The sequence below is a fragment of the Microplitis mediator genome, chromosome 5, assembly GCF_029852145.1.
Source record: "Microplitis mediator isolate UGA2020A chromosome 5, iyMicMedi2.1, whole genome shotgun sequence".
In the NCBI taxonomy this organism is placed as follows: Eukaryota; Metazoa; Arthropoda; class Insecta; order Hymenoptera; family Braconidae; genus Microplitis; species Microplitis mediator.
In genome coordinates this window covers 22,667,224-22,691,477 of record NC_079973.1, presented here as the reverse complement: position 1 = coordinate 22,691,477, position 24,254 = coordinate 22,667,224, and the positions used below count along the sequence as shown (strand labels likewise).

Below are 24,254 nucleotides of genomic sequence, written 5' to 3'. Positions count from 1 at the left end.
ATTTTCCGAGGCACTTGAGTGTTACAATAATAAACGACAATAATCACACCGATAAATTTATGCTCGAAGCTACAGAAGAAAAAAAAAAAAATTAAAACATCGTAGAAAACACAATAATAAAAGACGATGCGGCAACAAAAAGGGGTTGGTAATAAAACGAATCGCTGCAACCCTCTTTCGTCTTGTCGCGGACAACGAATTGGAAAAAAGTAACGAAAAAAAAAAAAGTAAAAAAAAAAACGAATGCGAGTGACTCGGAGATTACCATCGGAGAGTACTGCGGTGGTCCGGGATTTGAGTTCTGAGCATTTCTCCATTTCTCCCGTCGGACTAACGAACTCAGTTGGAACGAGAAATCCCACAGATAACGGGATGGAAAATGCTCGAATGAAGCTTCAAGCTACTCGGTAGTATCCTGGGCTAGTGGTATGAGAAAAACCAGTACTACCAGAGGTAAAAGAGACTGGAGAATGAGGATATAGATCTATTTCAGTGCAGCGTAACAGCACAGGATAAACATTTGGCTGCTACCGTTGCTCATCTGAACGTCCTTACAAATGCTTTATATATATACGTATATTTATGTGTATACATAAACGTATAGAGAAGAGATATGAGGCAGCAATTGCCATTTTAACCCTCCCATTTCAGCGCCCCTACGCCACGTACGTCCATATATACACAGATCTGATCGAAATTCTCTGAGTGGGCTCGGAAAATTAGAGTAATCTGGGAATTCCGGTGGCCAAGATACTCTCTTCCATTTATTTACGGTCGGCAGCTCTCAAATGCATTTGCCTCGGTGCACATAAAGCCTTTTTAACTTCGAAAATTCGCTGATATCATTGCTTTCAAAATTCCATGCTCGAAATTATATTCATTTCAACTTATTTTACTTTTTTACTCAAATTATGTTCTTCAGTAATATATAAAAAATTTTAGTACCTAAATAAATATTTATAAGCTTTCAAACGGTAATGGCAATGGAAAAATACAATTTGAATCCAAGAAATTGAATTTATTGCACAAAAAAAAATAAAAAGAAATTTATTAGTTTAAATGCGTAATAATTTTGAGTATAACGTTAATTTAATTTTTATCGCAACATAAACCACAAGTCCAGTGAAAAAAACGGTAAAATATATGCCGCCGTATTTTATAATTCGTAAAACCATTATAGGATTATGATAATATACTTTTATAGCTTGGGCTATCGGAATGAAATTTAGCTCGCGGTTTAGTCGCTAAATTTAGGTGAAACCAATAAATATATATATACGTATATATATAGATGAGTATCAAAAACTAAATTTCAACGTTTACGAGCTCCCATTCTGCTCAATTTTTGTGACCAGATCGTGTACAATCCCACTCATTATTTAACCATAACTCCAGAGTCGCATCGTTATTCATTCCATTATCCCCGAAATTCTTCCTGCTACTAAATAACGAGCTTTTCGTTTAAAATTTGCTCACTTTCTCACTCGACCTCGCTTCACGCATAATAAACCCATTTAATAAACTATTTTTATTACAACTACTACTATTATTATTGGCTACATAATTAGCAGTTTTCATAGCAACTACGGAATTTCGATCTCGGCTGAAACTTCCCCCAAACTTTCCCCATACTTGCAATGTCACAACAGTTAGAGCTTTTTTTTCTTTTGTTTTCAAAAGTTACCCTCGCCCTTAAATACGTCTCGTTGATTTTTTCTTGTATATAAAACATTTCAATTATCACTCCCTTTGAGTCCTCGAGCAAATTCATTTTTTTCTCCCTCATCGACTTTCCCCATTCCTCAATTCTTTTCCATCGTTCCTTTTTTTTTCTTTCCATACTTTGGTATTTTCCTTTTTATACTTTAACTGTTTTCATCATCTTTTCTTTATCTCAACTTTCACTTCATCATCACAAGAATCTTACACAGCAGCCCCCGAGTTTTCTTGATCCCCCCACTTTTCTCGGTTCTTTGGCAAAGCAAAAGAGCCAGCTTGTAGCACGATGTAGCGGAGCGTCAATTTCCTTGTCGTTTAACGTTTGATTGAGGGTAAAACGAGAGAAAACGAGTGGTACATTTGCGACGCGGAAGTAAGACAGACATTTGGGGATGGGATAGGGCAGAATAGAGGTACGGGGGTCTTTAGGGTTGACTGAAAATAAAATAAAGGGAATGAGAATTCAAGAACGAGTAAAAGTATTCGAGTTGGAGGAATCCGAAGAAAGAGTGAGAGTACAGATGAATAAGGGACTGAGGGAATGAGGAAACAAGGGATGACGTCGGTTCGTTTCTCTGTGGCGTTACCAGAACGTTTGGTTTCCTTGACGACCGTAGCGTAGTCTGGTGGCAACTCAAACCCTACTCCAACCCTGCCGAACCTCAGCCCCCAAACTAAACCACCGTCACGGCTGTTTGTATTTCATATTGATAGAGTATTGATACTCTCCCTCGACGAGAGACCGACAGGTTTTGCTAACCACCCGATCTCTCACTCGCATACACCCACTTGTACACACTAACTACACGTTAGCCTTCAATTTCAGCTCTCTCAGCCCCACAATCGCTGGTCGTCTCCACACGGTCTTCAGCAGTCTCCAATTTCCAATCTATACCAAATAATCCAGAGCAACAGCAACCCATCAACCATCAATATATACAGACTACAGCAGCTTTTAGGCTCCTTCAGCATCACTTGGACAACACGAACCAACATTACAAACTTTTGTTATACTGTTGTCACAGTCACGTGTTTACTTTGTTTTCCATTGTCACGAGTGTGTTAATACGAACCCTCGTAATATTTTTTTTCTTTCTCTCCCTCACACGATACTCTCACTTTTCACCCCTCTATATTCATGCCATGTGTATATGAGTCGTCTCTATATATAGATTTGAATGACCCGCGAGCTCTATTTTTCCGAGGGGACGATGTGATTTCACGATTGTTTATCTCGCCTCAATTTGGGTTTGAGATTTTTAGGGATTTGAATTCTATTATTATTCTATTTTATCATGCTCACGCCAGACTATTTTATTAAATATACTTTTTTCACTCCCTAAAATAACAACGTGATTTTTTTTTTGCCCAAAAAACAATTATACAGTCGCATCGACAAAAGTTTATTTTATGCGATAAATATTTGAGTGAATTTGGTTATAATTTTTTTGTTCATTAATAATAACGACCTTATATACATAAATAATATATATAAGAGTTTCATAGACGATTATGTAGTTGCGAAAAGTGCAATCAACCGAAGCCAAGTTTCCCCTGAGAGCACTCGTGCACACGCCCCTTAACACGAGCCAGAACCTGCCAGAATCTTCACCCCATCTACTAACCCCACTAACTATATAAATCCAAATTTTTTGCATTATATATTGCCTCTTTATCTATCATTATCTTCGCATTATTTTTCTCAATCTCTCTTCATCTAACCACTCCCCAACTAACCACTACATTATTAATATGCATTAATAATGAATTTACTTACTGGAACACCAGCTAAACTCTGCCAAGAAAATTCCAAGTCTGCAATATTCGCCGGCACAGGAACAACGAATGTCATTGCGTATGCATTCACTACACCTTCTCGTACGTAATATAGTTCAGCTTCCAAACCTGCAACAATAAAATTTAATTTAATTAAATTTACTAATCGAATATTGGGCAGGAAAAAATAAAACCAAAAAATTATAAAATAAATTAACGGACGCTTAAATATCCATTTTATATTCGGTGAATTTTTAGAGCAAATTGCTCTACAACGGGCATTCGTTTTGTCCCATGAAATCACAGTGGAAGATTCGCAGAGAGAATATCAAGTGGGAAATTTAAAGGGATACATTGTCTAGATATAAGGTGTAAAGCTTGATGTTCGTGATAGTTGAAGGTTCAAGAGAGGACAAAGAAGAGAAGAGAAGAGAAGAGGGAAAGAGTGGGAGGCAGGCTACTATCAAGTGTAGATATTTTGAGGGAACGAGTTTATGTATGTAGAGTACAAAAGGTAGATATAAATGATGAGAAGGTGTGTTCATGAACCATCGCCCTTTATACAGTAGCTATCAGTGGCACATCCGGTGTCTGGTCTTTTCACAAGTGCCGAGTGTCTCCGACTGAGTTGTTCATAGCACTGGAATGAGATTTGTAATGCCGATCATGCGAAAATTTCACAAAACCAAGTAGGGAAATTCCTAAGACAGAAATATATTTGAATGTTAAAATGTAGAGTTGAATTTTCCTCGGGATATCTTGGATGAAACATATGGCTTTATGTACACATGTATGTATATATATATGGTATATTTTCATGCTCACAAGTGTCTTCACGTGTGACTACGCAATTCGATATCATGATTCGAAAATGTCGAGCTCACGTGGATCTGCGACAGTCAGACGTTTCTAACACCTCTGGATATATAAAGAGACAAGTTTAAAGAGGAAAATATTTCAAATGGAAAAGAATTGGTATCCTGTGTGGACTTAGTATTTCTTACTTTTTACGAGCGCGTATTTTTTTATTTTAGAATTTTTATTTTTATTTTTCTCGAGATATTTCTCTCGTGAATGGCAACAAGGTGAATAAAGCGACTGGTGGAAGCGCGACAAATGCGAATACTCGAGTCGTATATGCTACTAACCAACTTGAATACGCTACAGTGGTAGTATAAGTACTGTACTGTACTGCTAGGTAGTATGGGTGGAACACACTTCTTGCTTGGTGTACTGAGACGTTCGCTGTCGAGCAGAAAATCGAGTCTGACTTTTCAAGGGGTTGGACTACTGAAAATACTATTTTATACGGATGCTTATATAATACATATCCAATTTACTTTTTGAATGGAAAAAATTTTTAAATATCATTACACGAGGATATAAATTTTATATTTGAATTATATTGTTAAACTCTAATGCACTTTAAATAAATAATAAAAACTTGAAAATTTACGTACTTGTATTTTTAATTTAAAACTAATATTTCGCGTCCCTAATGCCAAAAAGGCATATAAATTTTTTTTTTTTTTGCTCAATCGTTTAGAAATGATTTGAAACGAATATTTTGATAATAAAAAAAATTAAAACCAAAAAGGCCTATAAATATACATAAGCCTTTTTGTTTTTAAGCACAATGATCATTAATGCCAAAAAGGCATATAAAAAAAAGTATATTACCATGAAGTTAAAACCGTGAATTCAAATTTAAATATACTAAGTCAAAAAAAATTTCGAAATTTTTCAGTGATTTTTGAGTAGCTGTATTTATGTGGATAATGGTCGTATTGTGAATTTAAAAAAAAAAAAAAAACATTTTGAAGCTCGACGATTCTAATTTTCAAATTTTTGGTGAAAACTTTTTGGAGCCACTTATCGCTTTAGAATCACGAAATTGATCAAAAAAAAGAATTTTAAATATTAATGCCAAAATGGCCTATAACAGCAAGCATATGCCTTTTTGGCATTAATTTTTTTTTTCACTTTTTAGTTAATGCTAAAAAGGCGCATAAATAAAAAATCATTAAAATATTAAATTCATTTATTTTTTGTTAATAAATATTTAATTGAACCAATTCGTTGATTTTGTTGATTTTTTATTTATACGCCTTTTTGTCATTAGCTAAAAAATTAAAAATAAAATTAATGCCAAAAAGGCATATGCTTGCTGTTATAGGCCATTTTGGCATTAATATTTTAATTTTTGTTTTTTGATCAATTTCGTCACTTTGAAGCGATAGGTGAATTAAAAAAAAATTATATGCCTTTTTGGTATTAGGGACGCGATTTATCAGCCGGAATGATTTTGTTTATTTAATAATTTTAATAATTATTATTTTAAAAATAATTTATTTGCTCTGTAGATCAATTTTGTTTACAGTGTCTGTATTTCAGTAGTAAATCGAATGATAAACATTTTAGTAACACAAATATTGGGATAATGGTCCTTTATAGCGTAGAAATAAATCAATGGGATTGTGTCTCGTGCATTGGATCGATCATCCGCAGAAGTACCCAAGAGGTTGGTGAACAGCCGTCAAGTATAAAGATGGCAGGGTTACGAAGGTCACCCTTACTACTTTACAAAACCAAAGTGCTGCAGCGGAAAGCCATTAAAGAAAGCATATTATCTACCTACTGCTCTCAAGTATATATAATAGTTCCGATCGCTCTTATTCAACGAGTCTCACGGGAATATTTTCTTCTTTCTTTCTTCCTTCCTTTCATTCATTTTTTCTTTATTCCTCCTGCTATTTTATCTTTTTTTATCAATATAACCGGGTCCATCCTATATAGATAGGTATTTGGTGTCGGACGTCATGCCATCATCGGCTCCACGTGCTGGATGTGGCTCCACTGCTAAGTAGAAAATCGTGTCTAGCGTATGAAGAGTTCCTGCCAGAACCAGACGACGCCAACTGTTAATGCCAGTACCAACTACTACTACTACTACTACTATGACTATTGTTATTATTATTATATACTATAGAGTACATAGAACTCCTTAAACATAATCTTGCGCACAAGCACACCCCAATAATACGGCCACACCACTAGCCCAAGTACGTTTCACACCCATAAGCAAATTCAAACTCTGTCTTTGTCTTTATCTTTAGCTGACTACCCAAACTCGTGTCTATTCAAGACACACCTCCACGACATTGGGATGTGAAACTTTGGTAAAATTTCCTTGGCGCACTATGCGACATGCTAATGAGCTGAAATTAGCATCGAGGGATTTCACTAATTCGAAGACGATGTACACACGTGGCTTCAAGCTATAATGCGCCACACTACGATGCCTTCTCTGGCAGTAGAGTTGAGCTCTAAAACGACAGACTAAACTTTCTCAAACTGTTGCCTGACACTTTTATTTCAATTTGGAAACAACACAACCCGGATAAACTTTTCTTAAACATCTTAAATACTTGTTTGATAAACTTTATGGATACTACACGGAGAGAAATTAATTATTGTATCTACAATACAAAAATTGTAATTTTAACTATCGAAAATAGTAATAAAATTTTTCACCGGTAAAATAATTAGTATTACTATTGAAAATGATAACAGTTACAATTGATGATGGTAACGGTTACTATCGAAGATGCTAATTGTATTTATTAAAAATTATAATTGTTACAATAGAAGATGATAACTCTTATCATTTAAAGTTGTAAAAATTCTTAACTAAGAATGTGTGTGTGCATGAGTGTGCTCGCGTGAGTGTGTGCATGTGTACGTGCGTAGGTATATGTACGCATGTGTATGTGTGTGTGTGTGTGTGCGTGTGTGTGTGTGTGTGTGTGTGTGTGTGTGTGTGTGTGTGTGTGTGTGTGTGTGTGAAATTAATCACTTCCCCAGTTAAACAAATTACACATAGACAAGCGTCAGACTATAACGTTTATATTTTAATTTTTTATTAGCTTAGATGGTCATCATTATTTTGGCTGATAGTAACCATTACCATCAGGTTGTTAAGAATTACGATTTTTTATAATAGTAGTAATTATTTAAGATAATAACAGTTATAATTTCTGGTTATCATAAATAATTGTAAACTTTACCATATAGATGGTAGATACTACCATTCAGATTGTTTATTTAATAATTTAAATGATATTATCAATCATAGAATTCAGTTTAAAAATTGTACTATAAATTGATGGTAACTTTTACTATAAAATTCTCTCCGTGTATTTATACTCGTAATTAGATTGTCTATTGCTTATAATTTATGTTGTTTTATAATTATAATTTGAATTAAAGTTTTAATCAATGGTAAACTTAAACACTTGATTATTGTATATACAAACATATTGTCTATATTCCCTTTATAGAGCAAGTATCTCTCTAATCCCTCGGTAAAGGCTAAACGGATCTTTACGACATCGGCAAAACTACTCCCTTTGGCGTGTGTCGACGACACACTAAACACAATCTACGAGATTGTATAGTAAGTAAGTGAGCGAGTGAGGAAGTGAGGGAGTGAGGTAGTAAGGGAGTAAGTGAGTGTGTAAGTGAGGCAAAGAGTAGTGTAGTGAGCTTGAGATCGTAAGGCCGTGGGGGCTATCAAAAGAGCCAGCAGCGGTAGTTCGATCGGGGTTAGAAGCCAAGGTAAATACATTAAGGATACAACATCCTGCGGGAGAACATCCTGTCTAGGGACGAGATTCGATGCGGCTCTGCGGGCTACTTTACTCCGGGCACACTCTCTGTCACTTGCGATATCGAAGGATGGAAAATTTTAGGGAAACTCGACGCAACTTTTACCTTTTATTTATACTATTTTATATACAACACATATACATACAAATATACATATATATACAGCACAGAAGGATACAAAGTTACTGAAAATTTTTCCATCCGGCAATTTTTTATTCGCTCCGTTGAACTTGAAATTGAATCGTCCAATTTAATTTCTCTCATTCACAAAAAAAAAAAACAATTCGTTTAATTTCATATTTATTTATACATATCTCGGTGTATGTGAAATTCCCTTTATATGGACTTTATATTTATTTTTATCATTTAAAATAATAAAACAAAAAATACCACCGCACAAAAGCTTTTGTCTATAAATCTCTTTGTCCGACGTCCCACTTTCATTAGTTGCAGATATTTTTTTATTTTACAGTATAAAATAAAATAAAAAAAATAAAATAAAAATAGTAAAAGAGTAAAAGTAAGATGGAGAAAGAGATAGGATTATTTGTCTTTACGACACAGTGGGTACGTGAGGAGTTTACGTAACACGAAAGGTACCGTATAAAAAATAGCGCCAGTAGAAAAATCGTTTATCACGTTCGATCAGAAACAAGTTTACCCAGTTCACCAATTAATTTCGAGCATTGCTTCTATTTATTTTTCTTTTCAACTGTAAACATAAGACAGTTACAATCTGCGAGGACACTCATGACTCATTTGTTGCATTTAGCAAAGCAAGTAAACATTTTTTTCCCTTTATTTTCCTCTACATTTTGCTTCCACTCATGACCCCTTTGAGTCTTGATATCGAGTGTTGAAGAGTTTCTATACACACACTCTACAAAGTACCGCCGAAAGAGATAAAATTCACAGTATAGTGCCTTGATACTGCTGTAAATTATTTTAAAAAGTACCTTTGTCTATGATATTTTTATATTTTTATTTTCCGGTCTAAGTTATTGTCACCGTAAAAAGTCTCGAGGTGGTTTTTTGTCTCACTAATTTGGGTCTTCTGCAATAAATTTTAAAGCCTTTTTCTTCGGTACACAGAAAATTCCAGCCTCGAGTTTTGTTATAAAGACTGCACATGAACTAGATTTTTTATAGATTAACGTTTTTTTTTTATTTTATTTCATTTTATTCTAAGCTGAGTAAATAGTAAAATGATGGAAGAGGTTGAGAAGAGAAGAGAAGATCAGGAAGAAGAGAGAGTTGAGAATCTCAAAAAGGAGCAAGTAGAACGTATTGTTTTCACGAAGCGGTTCAGCTGGAAGCGCCCGTGAGTTGTAGAAAGATGATGTTTGTCTTTAATTAAAATCAACCCGTTTCCAGTTCGCGATTCTGGTGAGCTACCCTTCTTGTACGAGATAAACCAACGGTAGATTGAGAAAGAGAGTGGAGACTAGAGTAAAAGATAGACAATGGAGAGGTACTACTTTGTCAAGCGGAGTTCTTAATATTCAATTATCCCGGCGAGCTTTTAATCATCAACACAATTTTACCAGCTCTCTCACTCCTCTCGGGTCTTCTGTGTTTATGGTGACACTTGTTTGTTGTTTGTTAATAATGTACTCCAGCTTAATTAATTAATGCTCACCGTGTACGCAAAACCGCTATTATTCGTTACAAAAAAGTAATTAATATCCCAGCTTATATTATCATTATCGTCTCCAGTTAATTATCTATATTTTAATACTAAAGAAGAAATTATTCTCTCATCGAATTGGATTTTGATAATTAATTTTTATTGAAAATTTCATTTATAAAATTTTTATTGCAAATTTTTAAATAAAACTCGAACAGTCTATTTTTTTTTTCACGACAAAAATATTTTCGAATTGAATCTAAATAGTGAAATTTATTTTATATATTCCTTTTCAATCAATCATACACTGCGAGATGAAAAAAAATTCAACGCGAAAATAAAATTGAAGTTAAAAAAATAAAAAAAACATTTTCTGCTTATGGCATTGAAGCTTTATGACAAGTATATATATATATATATTTAAGCATACATTGAACAATTGTGCAGCGAACAATTGACACGTTCGACGTAAATCAATCGCCGTTGAATGCCATTGAAGTGTCAGAAAAGCCCATGGACGAGAAAAAGAAATAAATAACATAAAAAAAAACTAATGAAATAAAATTATCTATAAAAAAGGTACTGTAAAAATAAAATGAAAAACCGTTGAATCAAAAGGGTGGCAGAAAGTTAAACTGCGACGACAGCGACACAAAACGAAACTGTAGCCAGGGTTGCGCTAATTATCATCGGTCTGTTCTTTCACTAGCTAACAAACGTTCACAACCATAGACACTTTTGCACACACACACATATATATATATATACATATATATATATATACTAGTTCATACAACTCGTTAACGTGTACTACTGTGGTATTGCTTGACAGTCAGTAACGACAATTGCACCCGACACCTACGATTGTTTGTCCCACACGATTCAAACAACTGAATATTTTCCCTCGTCCTCTAACACTTCTGCCAACAACAATATCCAACATCCCTTCTTTACTACACTTTTATTTCTCACAAAAAATTATTCTTGTAATTACACCATCACTAAATATAAAAGAATTCTTGGTTTTTATCTTTCAAATGTATACAGAGTGAATTTTTTTTATGATAACCTGGAATTAAAGTTCATTATTACACTCATTTTAACAGATAACATGCAGTTAGAGATGAAATAAAAATTATAATACGACAATTTAAAAAACAGAAAAAAAATAAGAAAAATTTTTTATTTTTTTAATGACATGAATTTTTTTTTAATTTAACGTATACACGTTCTATTAAAGTGGCTTTTATGAGCTGGTAATAACAGTCGGAAACAAACGTTGTTACAGCGGATATAAAAATAGTCAGATAAAAAATAAAATGGGTGAAATGGGTACAAAGGGAGTAAAATCTACAGATGCTTGTTTTTCCAGCAATTGTTTATACTCTTTTATTTTTACCTTACATTATTGCCAGTTAAGAGAAAACGCGTATAAACGAATGGAAGTAAAAAAAAAAATAAAACCAATGGTTCGAGAAACTTGTGGTATCGGAAGTGCGTTCTGTAAAAAGGGAAATACGAGTGTAATTGAATTAGCGAATAATACCCGAGGGTATTGACAGTGAGAAAAATCGTATCGTGGTCTGATTACATTCAAAGGCGCTTACAGACTGATAGATAAATGTTTATGAATGTAATTAATTAGAGAAATAATTAATGATGGGTTGTAAAGGAAATGAAGAACTGCATGAAACAAGTAGTTGATAAAAAATACTCGAGTATTTTTAAATCTTGTGAAATATTTAAAAACAATGAAATAGATTAAATAGACTTGACATGACGTAGTTTTATAAATTTTTCCAAGTGAAATAATCGCGGTTGCTTATTATAGAATACAGGCTCGGCTCATTTATTTACTTGGGTGGTTGACTTGTTTGGTTGAATGTAGAGAGAAAAATAATTGAAAGGAGACGAAAAAAGTAATTGCGACATTATTTAATAAGATGTTATAATGGCACTTGAAGTATAAAGATATTCTTTTTAAGATTTCCGAGACTTATCTGATTTCTTGGAATGTAAAATGTTAAGTTGAAGGTATGAATAGAAGAATTGAGAAAATGAAACGTCGGAGATGAGCTGGGAAATAAGAAAAGAGTTGCTAGCATGAGAAAAATACTTCAGGATTACCGAGTCTCGCTGTAAGAAAATGCGAATAGAATTAAATTAACGGCTCAGACGACGAAATATTTGTATATTTAAATGTGTGATATTAAGTGAAGAAAGATATATGAATGATAAAAACTCCGGGCTTGAGTGATATATATATTTACAGTATTAAATATTATTCATTTTATGTCATATGTATTTTATGCGGTGTTCTGATCTGTTAAAACGGTGTTAAAACAATGATAACCATCTTGCATTAGGAAATTATCATCTCGAATAAAAATGGTTACCATCTCCGATAAGAAAAGTTAACATAAGAGAATGAGAATCTTTCAAATATAAAGATAGAAACACTCGGGTAAAAACATTTGGTCAAAATCATGCCAGAACCATAGAATTTTATTCAAAGAGGCCTAAGTTTGACCGAAATTTCGCTGAAGCTGTAGAATTGTCTTGGACGAAGGCAAAATTTGGCTGAAAACACGTCGAAATCTTATTGTTCTTAATAAACAGGCTGAAAATTGACTGATCAATGAAGTCAGCCTATTTTCGTTATTTTTTAGGCCTAGTTATCGGCCATTTTTCGGCCTAACAAATTTTCAGCCTTGCGTTCGTTACCTTAGGGAATTTACTTCGTTAGGATGGGAAATATTACCACTTTTTTTGTGCATGAATTATAACACAACACGTCTAACACTATTGTACAATTACAAGACAGACACTATACGCCTCTAATTCATGTTGAAACTGCATAGTTTCATAGAACATATTTATATAAATTTAAATTTCATAGATGTTATGCTAGACAGTTTCTATTTGGCGTACATTTAGATCTCATCAGAATACAGCTTATGCACACCTGCTATAGACTCTAAAAATAAATTAGCGAAATTTACTGCGAATCAGAGGATAATCACTATTTCTCTATCAGCTCCACACTGTTTCAACCAGTGGTATACTTATAGCTGAACCCCAGTGCATATTCACTAATTCGCAGTGAATTTCACTAATTCATTTTTAAAGAGGACTGTTTATTTATTCTAGTTTTAAACTTTTTAGGTAACAACTTAAAGCTTGAATGAGTACTTAATAAATGAATTATTTAATAATTAAAGGTGAAATTCAAGATTGTTGAGATCAGTCTTGAGAGCGAAGGATCAAGCCTACGCCCTTAGCTATTTATACTATCTGATATTTCACTCCTCGCGGACTTATTACGGATACTTAGTGAGACTTTAAAGACAGAGTATCTGCTTCATGTCTATCTATATATACTGCTATACCTTGCTATTACTTTAGCTCTTGCTCGTACTCTCGTTCAGCGATTTTAGCGCCAGGCAAACTCGATTACGTTGCCTTCGATCTTCCACTTTACTCAACAATTTTTTTTTTTTTTTCGATATACTCTCAGTGATGTTTTTTCTTATTTTTTCAATAATGCGCGAAATTTTCTGGCTTGATTGAAAATTTAAGTGCACAAATGAAAATCTAATGTTAACAAAAAAAAAGTAAATTCGAATTTTCATTTACATTATATTTTATTTTTATTTCTTTATGAAAAAACAACAAAAAAAAAATTCCAAGCATTATTTTGTTGAAGTGCCCACTTCATCCCAGTCTTCGGTATATATAAATATATCTATATAGATTTCTTAATTAGAAATTCGTTGGCAATCACGCAGCGTACTTGGTCGCATCGATATCGCGTTTAAGAAGGAATTTTTTTATTGAAACTCGCGGGGTTATTTTTTTCTCATTCTTCTTCTCTTCGCCTCCCTTATTTATTTATTATTATTATCATCATTTTTTTTCTTTTTTATTTCTAACCCAAACGACAAAACTTTCCGTTATACAGTATTATAGTGTAGTGCGAGAGCGAACGATCACAAGGAGGAGCAGACTCAGCAGTGAACGGGATGAGAATGCGAGGATGAGGATGAGGATGAGGATGATGAGAGATAGAGCCATCGAAAAACGAAGCAGATGACGATGAAGATGATTGAAGCTTTGCTTTTCCACGGCACGCAGACTACTCAATATTTATTAACTCTTCCGTGCGCAGTGAATAAATAGTGAAAAAAAAAAAAACAGAAATAAAAAAAATATTTTAAATTATCATTTCAAGCAGACACAGGCCGTCGGGAGTTGAAGATACATACAACGATAAATAAACAAAATAAATTAATGAATGAAAATGGATAATGTGAAAATATATAATATTTTAAATTTGTATTAATTTTTCTTTCTTGTATATGCACTTAGGTGCGCAATCCCTTGAGTAATTGCATTTTAATTAAGAGGGTGTTCTTAATTAGAAGGTTCCAAAACACTGTTTTTTCGCGATTTTTCTCGAAGGGAAAAAATAAATCTACCCATTGAATATTGAGGTATATTCCTGTATATATTGAAAGTATATAAAAAATTTTTTTTTGAATTGAAATAATGAATTATAGAAGATTTATTAGTCTATTTTATGAGCGTCTTGCCGCTGCAGTCTTAAATCGGCAAGAAAGATCCAGCTCGTAATTCTAGACTGAAACAAAAGAACCTAAATAGCGGTAAATTGTTACATATTTTTTTTTGGTGAACTAGAAAAAAGCCGAAAATATCGCGATCTTGAGATTTTTTGGGTTGGAAAAAGAAACACTGAGGAGCCATAACAATCATTTAAATAGATTTTTCGATCAACTTTTGTGTTTCACTCAGAAGAGAATTCAATACTGTAGAAAAAAAAACTTCGGTTTGATTCAATAGGTCGTTTAGTTTTTTAGTTATCACACGTAGTAATTAAAAGAGATCGTGAAAATAAAAAATGTAGAAAATGCACTTGAGTTTCAATAGGAATAAATATTAATTTTTAGTTACTCACGCAAATGATCTACTAATCAGCTGTTTTATGTTCCTATAACACTTCCACAAGTAAAGCCACATTAGGATTCAACTCAACGCTTGTATAGATTATAAGTATTGTATTGAAAGACCCTTCAACCTTTTGCAGCTACGAAATTTTGAATAGAAAGTCGGAGAGCGGGAAGCGCTCGCCCTTCTGCTCGACACTTCTCTGCTTTTTACTTCATATTTTTGGAAATATTCAGAATTGGCCTCTGATACTTTGTAAATATATTTTTCGATAGTTTATCTATCTTTAAGCAATAAAAGAAAAAAAAAAAAAACGATTTTTTGGACTTTCCAATTCTGGACATCCTTTTAAATCAAAATTTTTTCCTTATTTCTATTGTATTTTTCCGATCAATTCGACCATCAAAAATTTAAAAAAATATTTGATATAAGAATAAATGACTGACATATCAAATATATTTTAATTACCAATAAAAATAAATAAGAAAATCTTCGAATTATTTTTTAAATCTGTTAACAAGTTTTACAAAAACACAACATTTAAAAAAAAATATCACTGGATAATAATTAAGGAAAAAATTTTATGACTAAGAAAGTTAACGAGATACTTAGTGAATGAATTTGAAAAAAGAAGAGAAAGTAGTTTATGCCGTCACGGGACAAGAAACTCAACTCTGAAATGTGATTTGCATTAAACAGATATTATGCAGACGTTTCTCGCGGTTGCGGGAGTACTCGAGTTATCATCGGCGTAACCGCGCATCGTTACACCTGTAATTGTCGAGCATTTGCATCCCCAAGTGAATAAAACGCTCTGCATCAACAACTTGGTTTACAACCAGTCGAGCTTTTAAATATATTTTCATCAACTACTCAAATAGTTTAATCAATAACTGAATATTTAAACGTTTTATTTAATTCTCGGTTCGTTAATTTTTAATGTCACAGAATAACGTTTTTTTAAATGGTGAATGTTACATCAAATATTTTATTATCTGATCAATTAAAGTCGGAATAAAATAATTATTGTAGTTAAATTAAAATTTATGGTACATTTCGCATTGATTTATAAATATTATGAGTCAATTTTGTGGCCTAAAATAGAAAGTACTAATTTTTTTTTTTGATAAATTTTATTAACCCTTCAGTATTCCCGTGTTTTTTAGTGTCTCTTGCACTGCAGCGACATCCTATAATTCGAATAGTATCCTGTGAGCAAAAAAACAATTTTGAAAAATTTGTCCCTTACTGTGTTTTGAAATTGGGCAGCCAAAATATCGTTGATTTAAAAAAAAAAAATTAGAGTTAATATGACTAACGACTTATGTACTTATGGAATTGATAAAAAATTAATGAAGAATTTTTCGATTTAAAATTTTTTTCTTAATTTCAAAAAAAATTATATCATAGGCAAAAGGGGATAGGGTAGGCAAAACGGAGTACCCCCATAATTTTATATTTTAAATGGTTTTTAAACATTCCAAAATCACTTTTGTAAATATAATTGAGTGTTATTTTAAATTTTTATTGTCAAAATTTTTCAAAAATAAATTGTCAGTTGAAAAATATTAATAACATTTGTTTTATGGTAACTATTAAAAATTTTTTTTTCTTTCTTTGCATCTAATAATCATGTAAAATATAATTTTTCTTCATGTAAATTACTTACAAAAAAATTTAACTTAATCCAATTCATTTAAAATACAGAAATTTTTTTTTATCTTTTTTAAAGGGTACCCCGTTTTGACCGCAAAACTGAAAAATTGTTTCTATTTACTTTGAATATCATTAAAAAAAAAAATATTTAGTGTATTTGAGTCCTCGAAAACTTGGTATTTCCTTAAGTACCCCGTTTTGCCCTTTCCTCCCCTATATATATATATATATATATATATATATATATATATATATATTAGGGTGGGCCAAAAAAAACTTGTAATTTTTTTTTTTTTAGCTACTACGAAAAAATTGTTCAAGATGACGTAAAAAAAACCCTGGTAAAGTTTCAGCCCTTAATATTAATATTAAGAGGTCGCTCATTGTGATTTTTGATTTCCCATTTAAATAACATGGAAAGAAAAATTTTTTTAGTTTGGAATTTTCTACCTCGGCAATGGCTCATTGTACGAATAAGCCCAGCATATATTTTTGTAGGGAATTTAACGCTCTACAAAAAAAGTCTCTTATCATTTTTGGATAAATCCATATGTTCAAAAGTTATTGGAGCTCGAAGTCAAGTTAGAATAAATTTCGAGATTTTTTTACTTTTTCGGCGAAACTATCGGACTTATCATAAAATGTTATTGATACTTTTTTGTAGACAATTTTATTTCCTACAAATTATTGTTGACAAATTTTTTCCAAATTCTGCATTGTTTTCTAGTTATTTCTATTTTAATGCCAAGCTCTTAAAGTCGATCAGAACACTATTTTTATAGGAGCTTGGAATTTAAAAGGAAATAACTCGAAAACAATGCAGAATTTGAAAAAAATTTATCAACAATAATTTGTAGGAAATAAAATTGTCTACAAAAAAGTGTCGATAACATTTTATGATAAGTCCGATAGTTTCGCCGAAAAAGTAAAAAAATCTCGAAATTTATTCTAACTTGACTTCGAGCTCCAATAACTTTTGAACAGATGGATTTATCCAAAAATGATAAGAGACTTTTTTTGTAGAGCGTTAAATTCCCTACAAAACTATATGCTGGGCTTATCCGTACAATGAGCCATTGCCGAGGTAGAAAATTCCAAACTAAAAAAATTTTTTTTTCCATGTTATTTAAATGGGAAATCAAAAATCACAATGAGCGACCTCTTAATATTAATATTAAGGGATGAAACTTTACCAGGATTTTTTTTTCGTCATCTTGAACAATTTTTTCGTAGTAGCTAAAAAAAAAAAAATTACAAGTTTTTTTTGGCCCACCCTAATATATATATATTTGATATGACATAGCAGCATATCAAAATCGTTAACTCAATATACGCGTCATTTTGTATATCAATTTCAGAGCAAACGAGAGCCGTTAGTGCACTCGTGTTCTCGTTGCTTACTGTTGCAAGTGCTGTTGCTGTTGCTGTTGATTTATTCGGTATCGAATCGCTTTTACGATGAAGCGTTCGAGCAATCGATAATTGATATGCTATGATGGGCACTAACGCGAATCAATTCCCCCGAAATCTACCTGGTACTTTCGCTCGACAAATCGCATCGCATATATGCATTCGCTGCATTCCACATTCTCTCGATCTATAAAAAGTTATGCATTAATTTACCGACGATAATCCATAGCAAATATTCAAATGAATTTAAAAAAATGTTTCAATGTTATTTATAGTAACAGGGAACAAAATAAATATTTAATAAAACGGAAATAGCATAATAATAAAGTACAAGAGGCGGGGCAACAACAACAGCAACAACAACAACAACAACAGCAAAGATCTCGACCTTCCCAGGTTTTTAGAGTTTCCGGGGTTCCCAGAAGGGAAGAAAAGCTTGCGATGGAGACATTTATTATTTATCCCCATTTTACTCGGCTCCAAAGCCGAATGAATAATTAACGAGCTCGTGAATACTCGACTTACAGTACATTATATATATATATACATATTATATGCATATATAACTCTTGGCTTTCGTTTCGTATTCACAACTTCTTAAAAAAATATATTAAGTATTAAAGACAATGGAATTTTATTAACATTATTTTTTTGGTAGCAAAAGCTTTTAAATAAAATAAATATGAAAATAATTATAATTATGATTAAAATAAATAACTTTTAAAAATCCAAACAAGAATTGATGAAAATAAATGAAGAGATAAAGGTATAGATGTAATTATAATATGAAAGATTAAAATTTTTTATGAAAAAGTGTAACAGGAGACGATAAATTTAACCGACAAACACACGTCGGAGGTGGTGAGTTAGCCAAATTGCAGTAGTTCGTCGACTAGGGAGATCCGCTCGGGTGATAACGTAAACCGGCGTGGTTTATGGCCTCCTGGACATTTGTCCAGAGCCCACTGCTGTCGGTTATCCTGCTCATCCACCGACCACCTCTTTACATAACTACAAATATCCATACATACATATACACATGTATAAATATATATACAAGCACCTGATCATATATTATATATTCAATACTCACAACAAATGTCTGCTTTCCTATCGAGTTATGTCTCATGACTCCTATATTTCAACATAATCCACCGGTAATAAATTGATCGGGACATCCGTCATGGGATTGACACGAGGACACAACTACGGATCATTAATTTACGACCACTATTTCAACGTCATTTCAATCGTAAATCTAAAACCTTATTTATTAACGGTGATAAAAAATTTTACATATACTGTAAAAAAAACTGGTGTAAGTCCACGCGATCCCGGTGTGAAGGTTATCAGTGTTAAAATTTTTTCCGGTGTTAAGCGGCGCTAAAAAAAAAGTCGTTTTATTTTTGAAGCATCAGAAGTCGAATTGAATCTCGAATGCAAAAAAAAATGACAGATGTCTATTAATGGTCAGGATTTGTCCTAAAACATTTATACTCACACACTCATACTCAAATCGGAGTTAATTTACTCCGAATGTAGACCGATAAGTAGCACCGCTAGTCAATTTACTTTGTACTTAAAAAGTAAATTGACTTGAAAAAATATTACATGAGCGTTCAAGGTTTTGATTATTCGATTTTCTGAATGCTTTTTATTTATGTACCTGAAGATCCGAACATTTTTCGTGAAACGAAAATAAAAAACAAAACGAAAAGTAAAAAATCTGCTGGATCTAAATTTTTGAAATCTCTCGCATGCGCGCTAATATGTCAGCTGGAAATTGTAGGCCACTCCTAACTACCCCTTCAGCAGTCAAATTACACAAATTTTTAATTTTCGTTGCGTGAAAAACGTTCCGTTCTTTAGATACATTTTTATTTATTAATTAAGTGTGGACACTTATAACAATGTCTGTTGGCAAAGTATACATTTATATAGCAAGAGAATGTCTCAGTAGGAGAACTGTAATTTTAGCTTTGATTTGGCTTTTAACTCTGATGTCGACGGTTCTCTTTTACTTGTTACCGCCTCTTTGTGTGTATAATAGTACTGATGGCACAAGTTCCATCGTCTAGTCTAGTCAGCCTCTAGTCACATCGAGAGAGCGTCGCACTTGAACCCTGGTACTGTGTCCATCCAGACAGAGCAAATAGTGACGCGAGTCCAACGTTTCATGATTTGCTCCCAAAGCAAATGAAAAATCAATTCAACTTTCACCAAGTGCTGTCGCCCAACACTCGCCGTCAAATAGATTTTTTTTCTCACTACACACAAGAGAAAAAATTTAAAACCTGAGAGACACATCATTTTTTTAAAATGAATTCACGTGTTCCAATGCAAATATTGCACTCAATTTTCGATAGGGTATTTTTGGTTTTAGTTTTATAAATACACTCTGCTATTCCAGAGCCCAATAGATTGTAATTTAATTTGATTTAAATTAATATTAATTTGATTTATTACCGCTGTAATAATAATCTGTAATTCGAATATCTACATGATAACTCAAAGTACTCTAAATAATTGTGGTGTTACTAATTGGTTTTAGAATCAGAATTACCACATCATTCATCGAGTTAACCACTAAATGCAATTACTGAATTTCAAACATGCCATTATATAACAGTAATAATAACTATAAACTTTTTTTATGATAAAGTTAATTAATATCTGAGCTAACGGTGGTAATTATTAAATACGATATTAAAAGTAAATTTAATCGTAATGGCAATGAAATAAAAAATTTAAATAATATTATTATGAGACTGAAAGAGTTGAAGAGTTTAAAAGTTGAGAAAAAAACTCGAGGGACACTTGGCCGCAATTTTACTTTGAATAGTTCCAATTAATACGTTGAAAAGAAGCAATTTTTACTCAAGAACCATTTTAAATCCTATATATATACACTATAACTAATATTATTTACATTGCGGCGCTACATTAAAGATGCCTCATTTTATACTTTTTATTATTGTTATTATTATTCGTCTGTGAATTACGAGAACGTATATATGGCAGATCCATTCTATGCCGGCGTGGCTCACGATCCATGGAGAAAGAACTTTCCATGGAAGTAAAGTCATTTCACCAGTGCAATCTAAGTTAAGTGACTTCCAAGAGAGACTCCACAGGCTTGGCTGTGTACTCTATATATATATACTCTCCAAAACTCGCTCAGTCTTTGAGATTTTGACCTAGAGTTTAGTAACGAGACGTTCTTCGGACGAATGACTTTCTTTAAATTAAGCTAAGGACATATACCTGCCAAATTACTAAGTAGTCAGTTACTTAAAAATATTAAAATCTATCATGATAACTGCATCAAAAAGGCTTTCATTTACTATAACTTCTATCTACACCCAATCCATTGGCTTCCAAGTAATTAGTCAATTACTAAAATTAGGTATCAGAAAACAAAGCAAACAAACAAAAAATTATAATTGAAACTCAATATAAACTTTATTGTTCAGTTTTCAATTCTCCTCATCTCCAGAGATCAGAGTTACTCGCGCTTGCAAGAGACACGAAACACAAGTCGTGGAAAACTTTTGTTTCAAAATTCATTTCCCCGCTCTTTAACTTGTAACCTGTTAGCTCAATCCAATCCGGAAATTGAACTGCTTTCTACTCTTTGATAGCTTCGATGAAACCCCTAAACCTTTTCCTCCACATCCACGTCACCGCGAACCCAATTTCTTTGCAAAAGCTCACATTACATCTCTACATAGTTAATGATAAAAAACAATGTTTTATGAAAGTTAAATTTTTTTTTGCTCACTAAAATATTTCATTACTCTGATGGATTCAATTCGCGGTATCTGCTTTTACATTTGCGGCTAAAATTCAGGATTAAAAAAAAACGAGTAATAATAAAAAGATGACGAGTTTAGTTTAGGGTGTGTCGGCACGTGCTATTTCAATAACGATATTTTGTTTTCATTTAATGAATAGCTCTCGTCGCTTTAAGTCCCCGCCCTGTGTGTACCTACATACATTTAACTATGAATTATTACCTCGTAAAGTAAAATATACATACACTACTTTATGCACTGTGTTATATGAACATGTATATATGTGTACATCAACACTTACATCTACATGTTTGTATATTTTATTATTATTATATTATATAGTCGAGTAACTGTTGGCTGTTTTGCTCATATCACGCGCTCTACTTATATACACTCTGTTGCAGTCGCTACCACTTCCGACAGCAAAGTACTTCTATCTCAACAATGTTGTACATTTTTTTTTTTCTCGATAATTTTATAAACTTTTTAATGTATTTTCATATATTCATGGAAACTTCAATAGCTGTTACGTATTGTTGCAACTTATTTTTATATATAAAGTAAAAATTTTTTTTAGTCGCTCTTGATATTAAAATATTTTTCATCCGCTCATTTTTTTAAATTTTACTTGATTATTGTTTATGTACTCAAACTTTTTTTTACGTAAAAAAAAAAAATAACAATGATAACTGAGCATTTCTATAACACTAAAGTTAGCAGACATTTGAAATTTAAATAAATTTTTTTTTAACAGATAAATAGTAAAAAAAATATATTTCTAAAAAAATGCACATACAGAAAATTTAATAAACTATAGGTGCAATTTTTCAAAATATTTTTTTTAATATTCGTTTTTTTGTTAAAAGAATCCAAATATTGTTAAATGTCTACTAACTTTATTGTCATAGCATTTATTTGTGTGATTGAGTAATTTGCAACTTAACACAAATTTAAGTCTGTTTTTGAAAAGTGAAAAGTATTTTATTTTTGAAAATTAAATGGACGAAAAAACAGACGCAAAAATGAAAATGAGAAATAGCGATGACAAAATTGAGGAAAAAAAAATTTTTTTCGCACTGCGGCGGAAGTTGACCCGTGACACATACATTTGGCAGTTGTGGTAACGATGGTGGTGATATTTATTGAAAATAAAGTTTTCGCGCGTAGAGACGGATACCCAAAACGTTATTTCAAATGGAACGTAAAATCGTTTTTCTCCCATCCTTCCAATACCATTTTACCTGCGTCCACTTGTCATTCTGTTGTAAATTCTACAGTTCAATAGAAAAAAATTGTTATTGTATTATAATTATTTTAACTTTGTACGACACGAATAAAAGTTATAAAAAAATAACCTTTGGTCAATATATGATTTTTTATATTTTTTTTAAAAAAAGATATTTTATTTTCACGTCAATTGCCATTGACATTTCATCAGACTGTGTTGAAGCGTAAAATTAAAAATAAAAAAATAGAGTGAACGTTAAAAAAGAAAAAAAGTCGTTTAATTTTTTTTTACTTGGCATGGAAACTAAAGAAAATAAAATTTTATCTACATGACGAACTCGGACTAGCCTTTTGCCTCGACGATAAATTAATAAAACAAACGAAGAGATGAACAAACAAGAATCCCGGATTTAATTTTGTATTCACAGTTTGCACAATTCGACGTACAAATCTACAATCGATATTTATAATTGATCAATAAAAATCATCATGGACTATAATCATAATTAATTCCACCTTAATATTGATACCATTGTAAATAATCCGATAAATTGATATTGTCATATAATTTGTCATTATTATTATTATTAAAACAACGTTTACAAAATTGCATCACTTGTTATGTTTAATTATTGAATGCCATGAATTAAATTTCGAACTAATAAATTCAGTTGTATTATTATCTGATTAAATTTTATTCAATTACCTTTGACTCTTTGCGTATCAATACATGTTTTATATAATTAAACATATATATCAGTCAATCATAAAACGTATTATTTATTTAATTAAATGACATTGAATGTTATCACTAATTAATTTCCATAAAAAGTCATCATTATTCAAATTTTTTTGAACAAATCTCAATATTTATTTTGTATCCATTCAGACAAAAGATGAGGAACAAAAACATTTTTAGTATTTATTCAAGATAAATAATTTTGAAAAATAATAAAAATGATAACATAAACTTACCTAATAATTTCATAACTTGTGATTGGCTGATAAATATATTAAGATAGCCATCACTGCACCCAACAATAACTAGAAGAAAAAAAATTCCAAGGCGAAAAATTTTAACGGGACTCCACTGCATTGTCACATCCTTCATTGCCCGATCCAATAAAGGATCTCACCTCTTGCACTTTTTAATTCTGTACACTTACGCGTCCGCATTTAAAACTGTAAATAATCAACCAGCCAAAATTACGTGTCATCTTCACCGTTTTAACATCAATGCATTATTAAATAAAAAAAAAAAAAAACAGACATATATGCTTATATATATTTTTTAAAACAGCGTCTAAGAATGATTGTTGGTAATAAAAAAAATATAAACGTGTCACGTGGTGAAGTAACGTGTGTAGAAAAATGTAAAGGGATGCTGGGAGATTGCGTACAGGTCGTCGACG

The 24,254-nt window shown here is 32.0% G+C and overlaps 1 protein-coding gene across 1 annotated transcript in view; it reads right to left on the bottom strand.

Annotated features, from left to right (window-relative positions):
- LOC130668783 (tyrosine-protein kinase Drl) overlaps positions 1 to 24,254 on the bottom strand; it is a 70,448-nt gene extending 46,194 nt beyond the window's left edge. Inside the window, exons 1-2 of the mRNA XM_057471248.1 lie at positions 23,818 to 24,254; positions 3,497 to 3,624 (exon numbers count right to left, since the gene is read on the bottom strand). Coding sequence (XP_057327231.1) covers positions 3,497 to 3,624; positions 23,818 to 23,953 — 264 coding nt within the window. The 5' untranslated portion in view covers positions 23,954 to 24,254. The remainder of the gene's footprint in view (positions 1 to 3,496; positions 3,625 to 23,817) is intronic.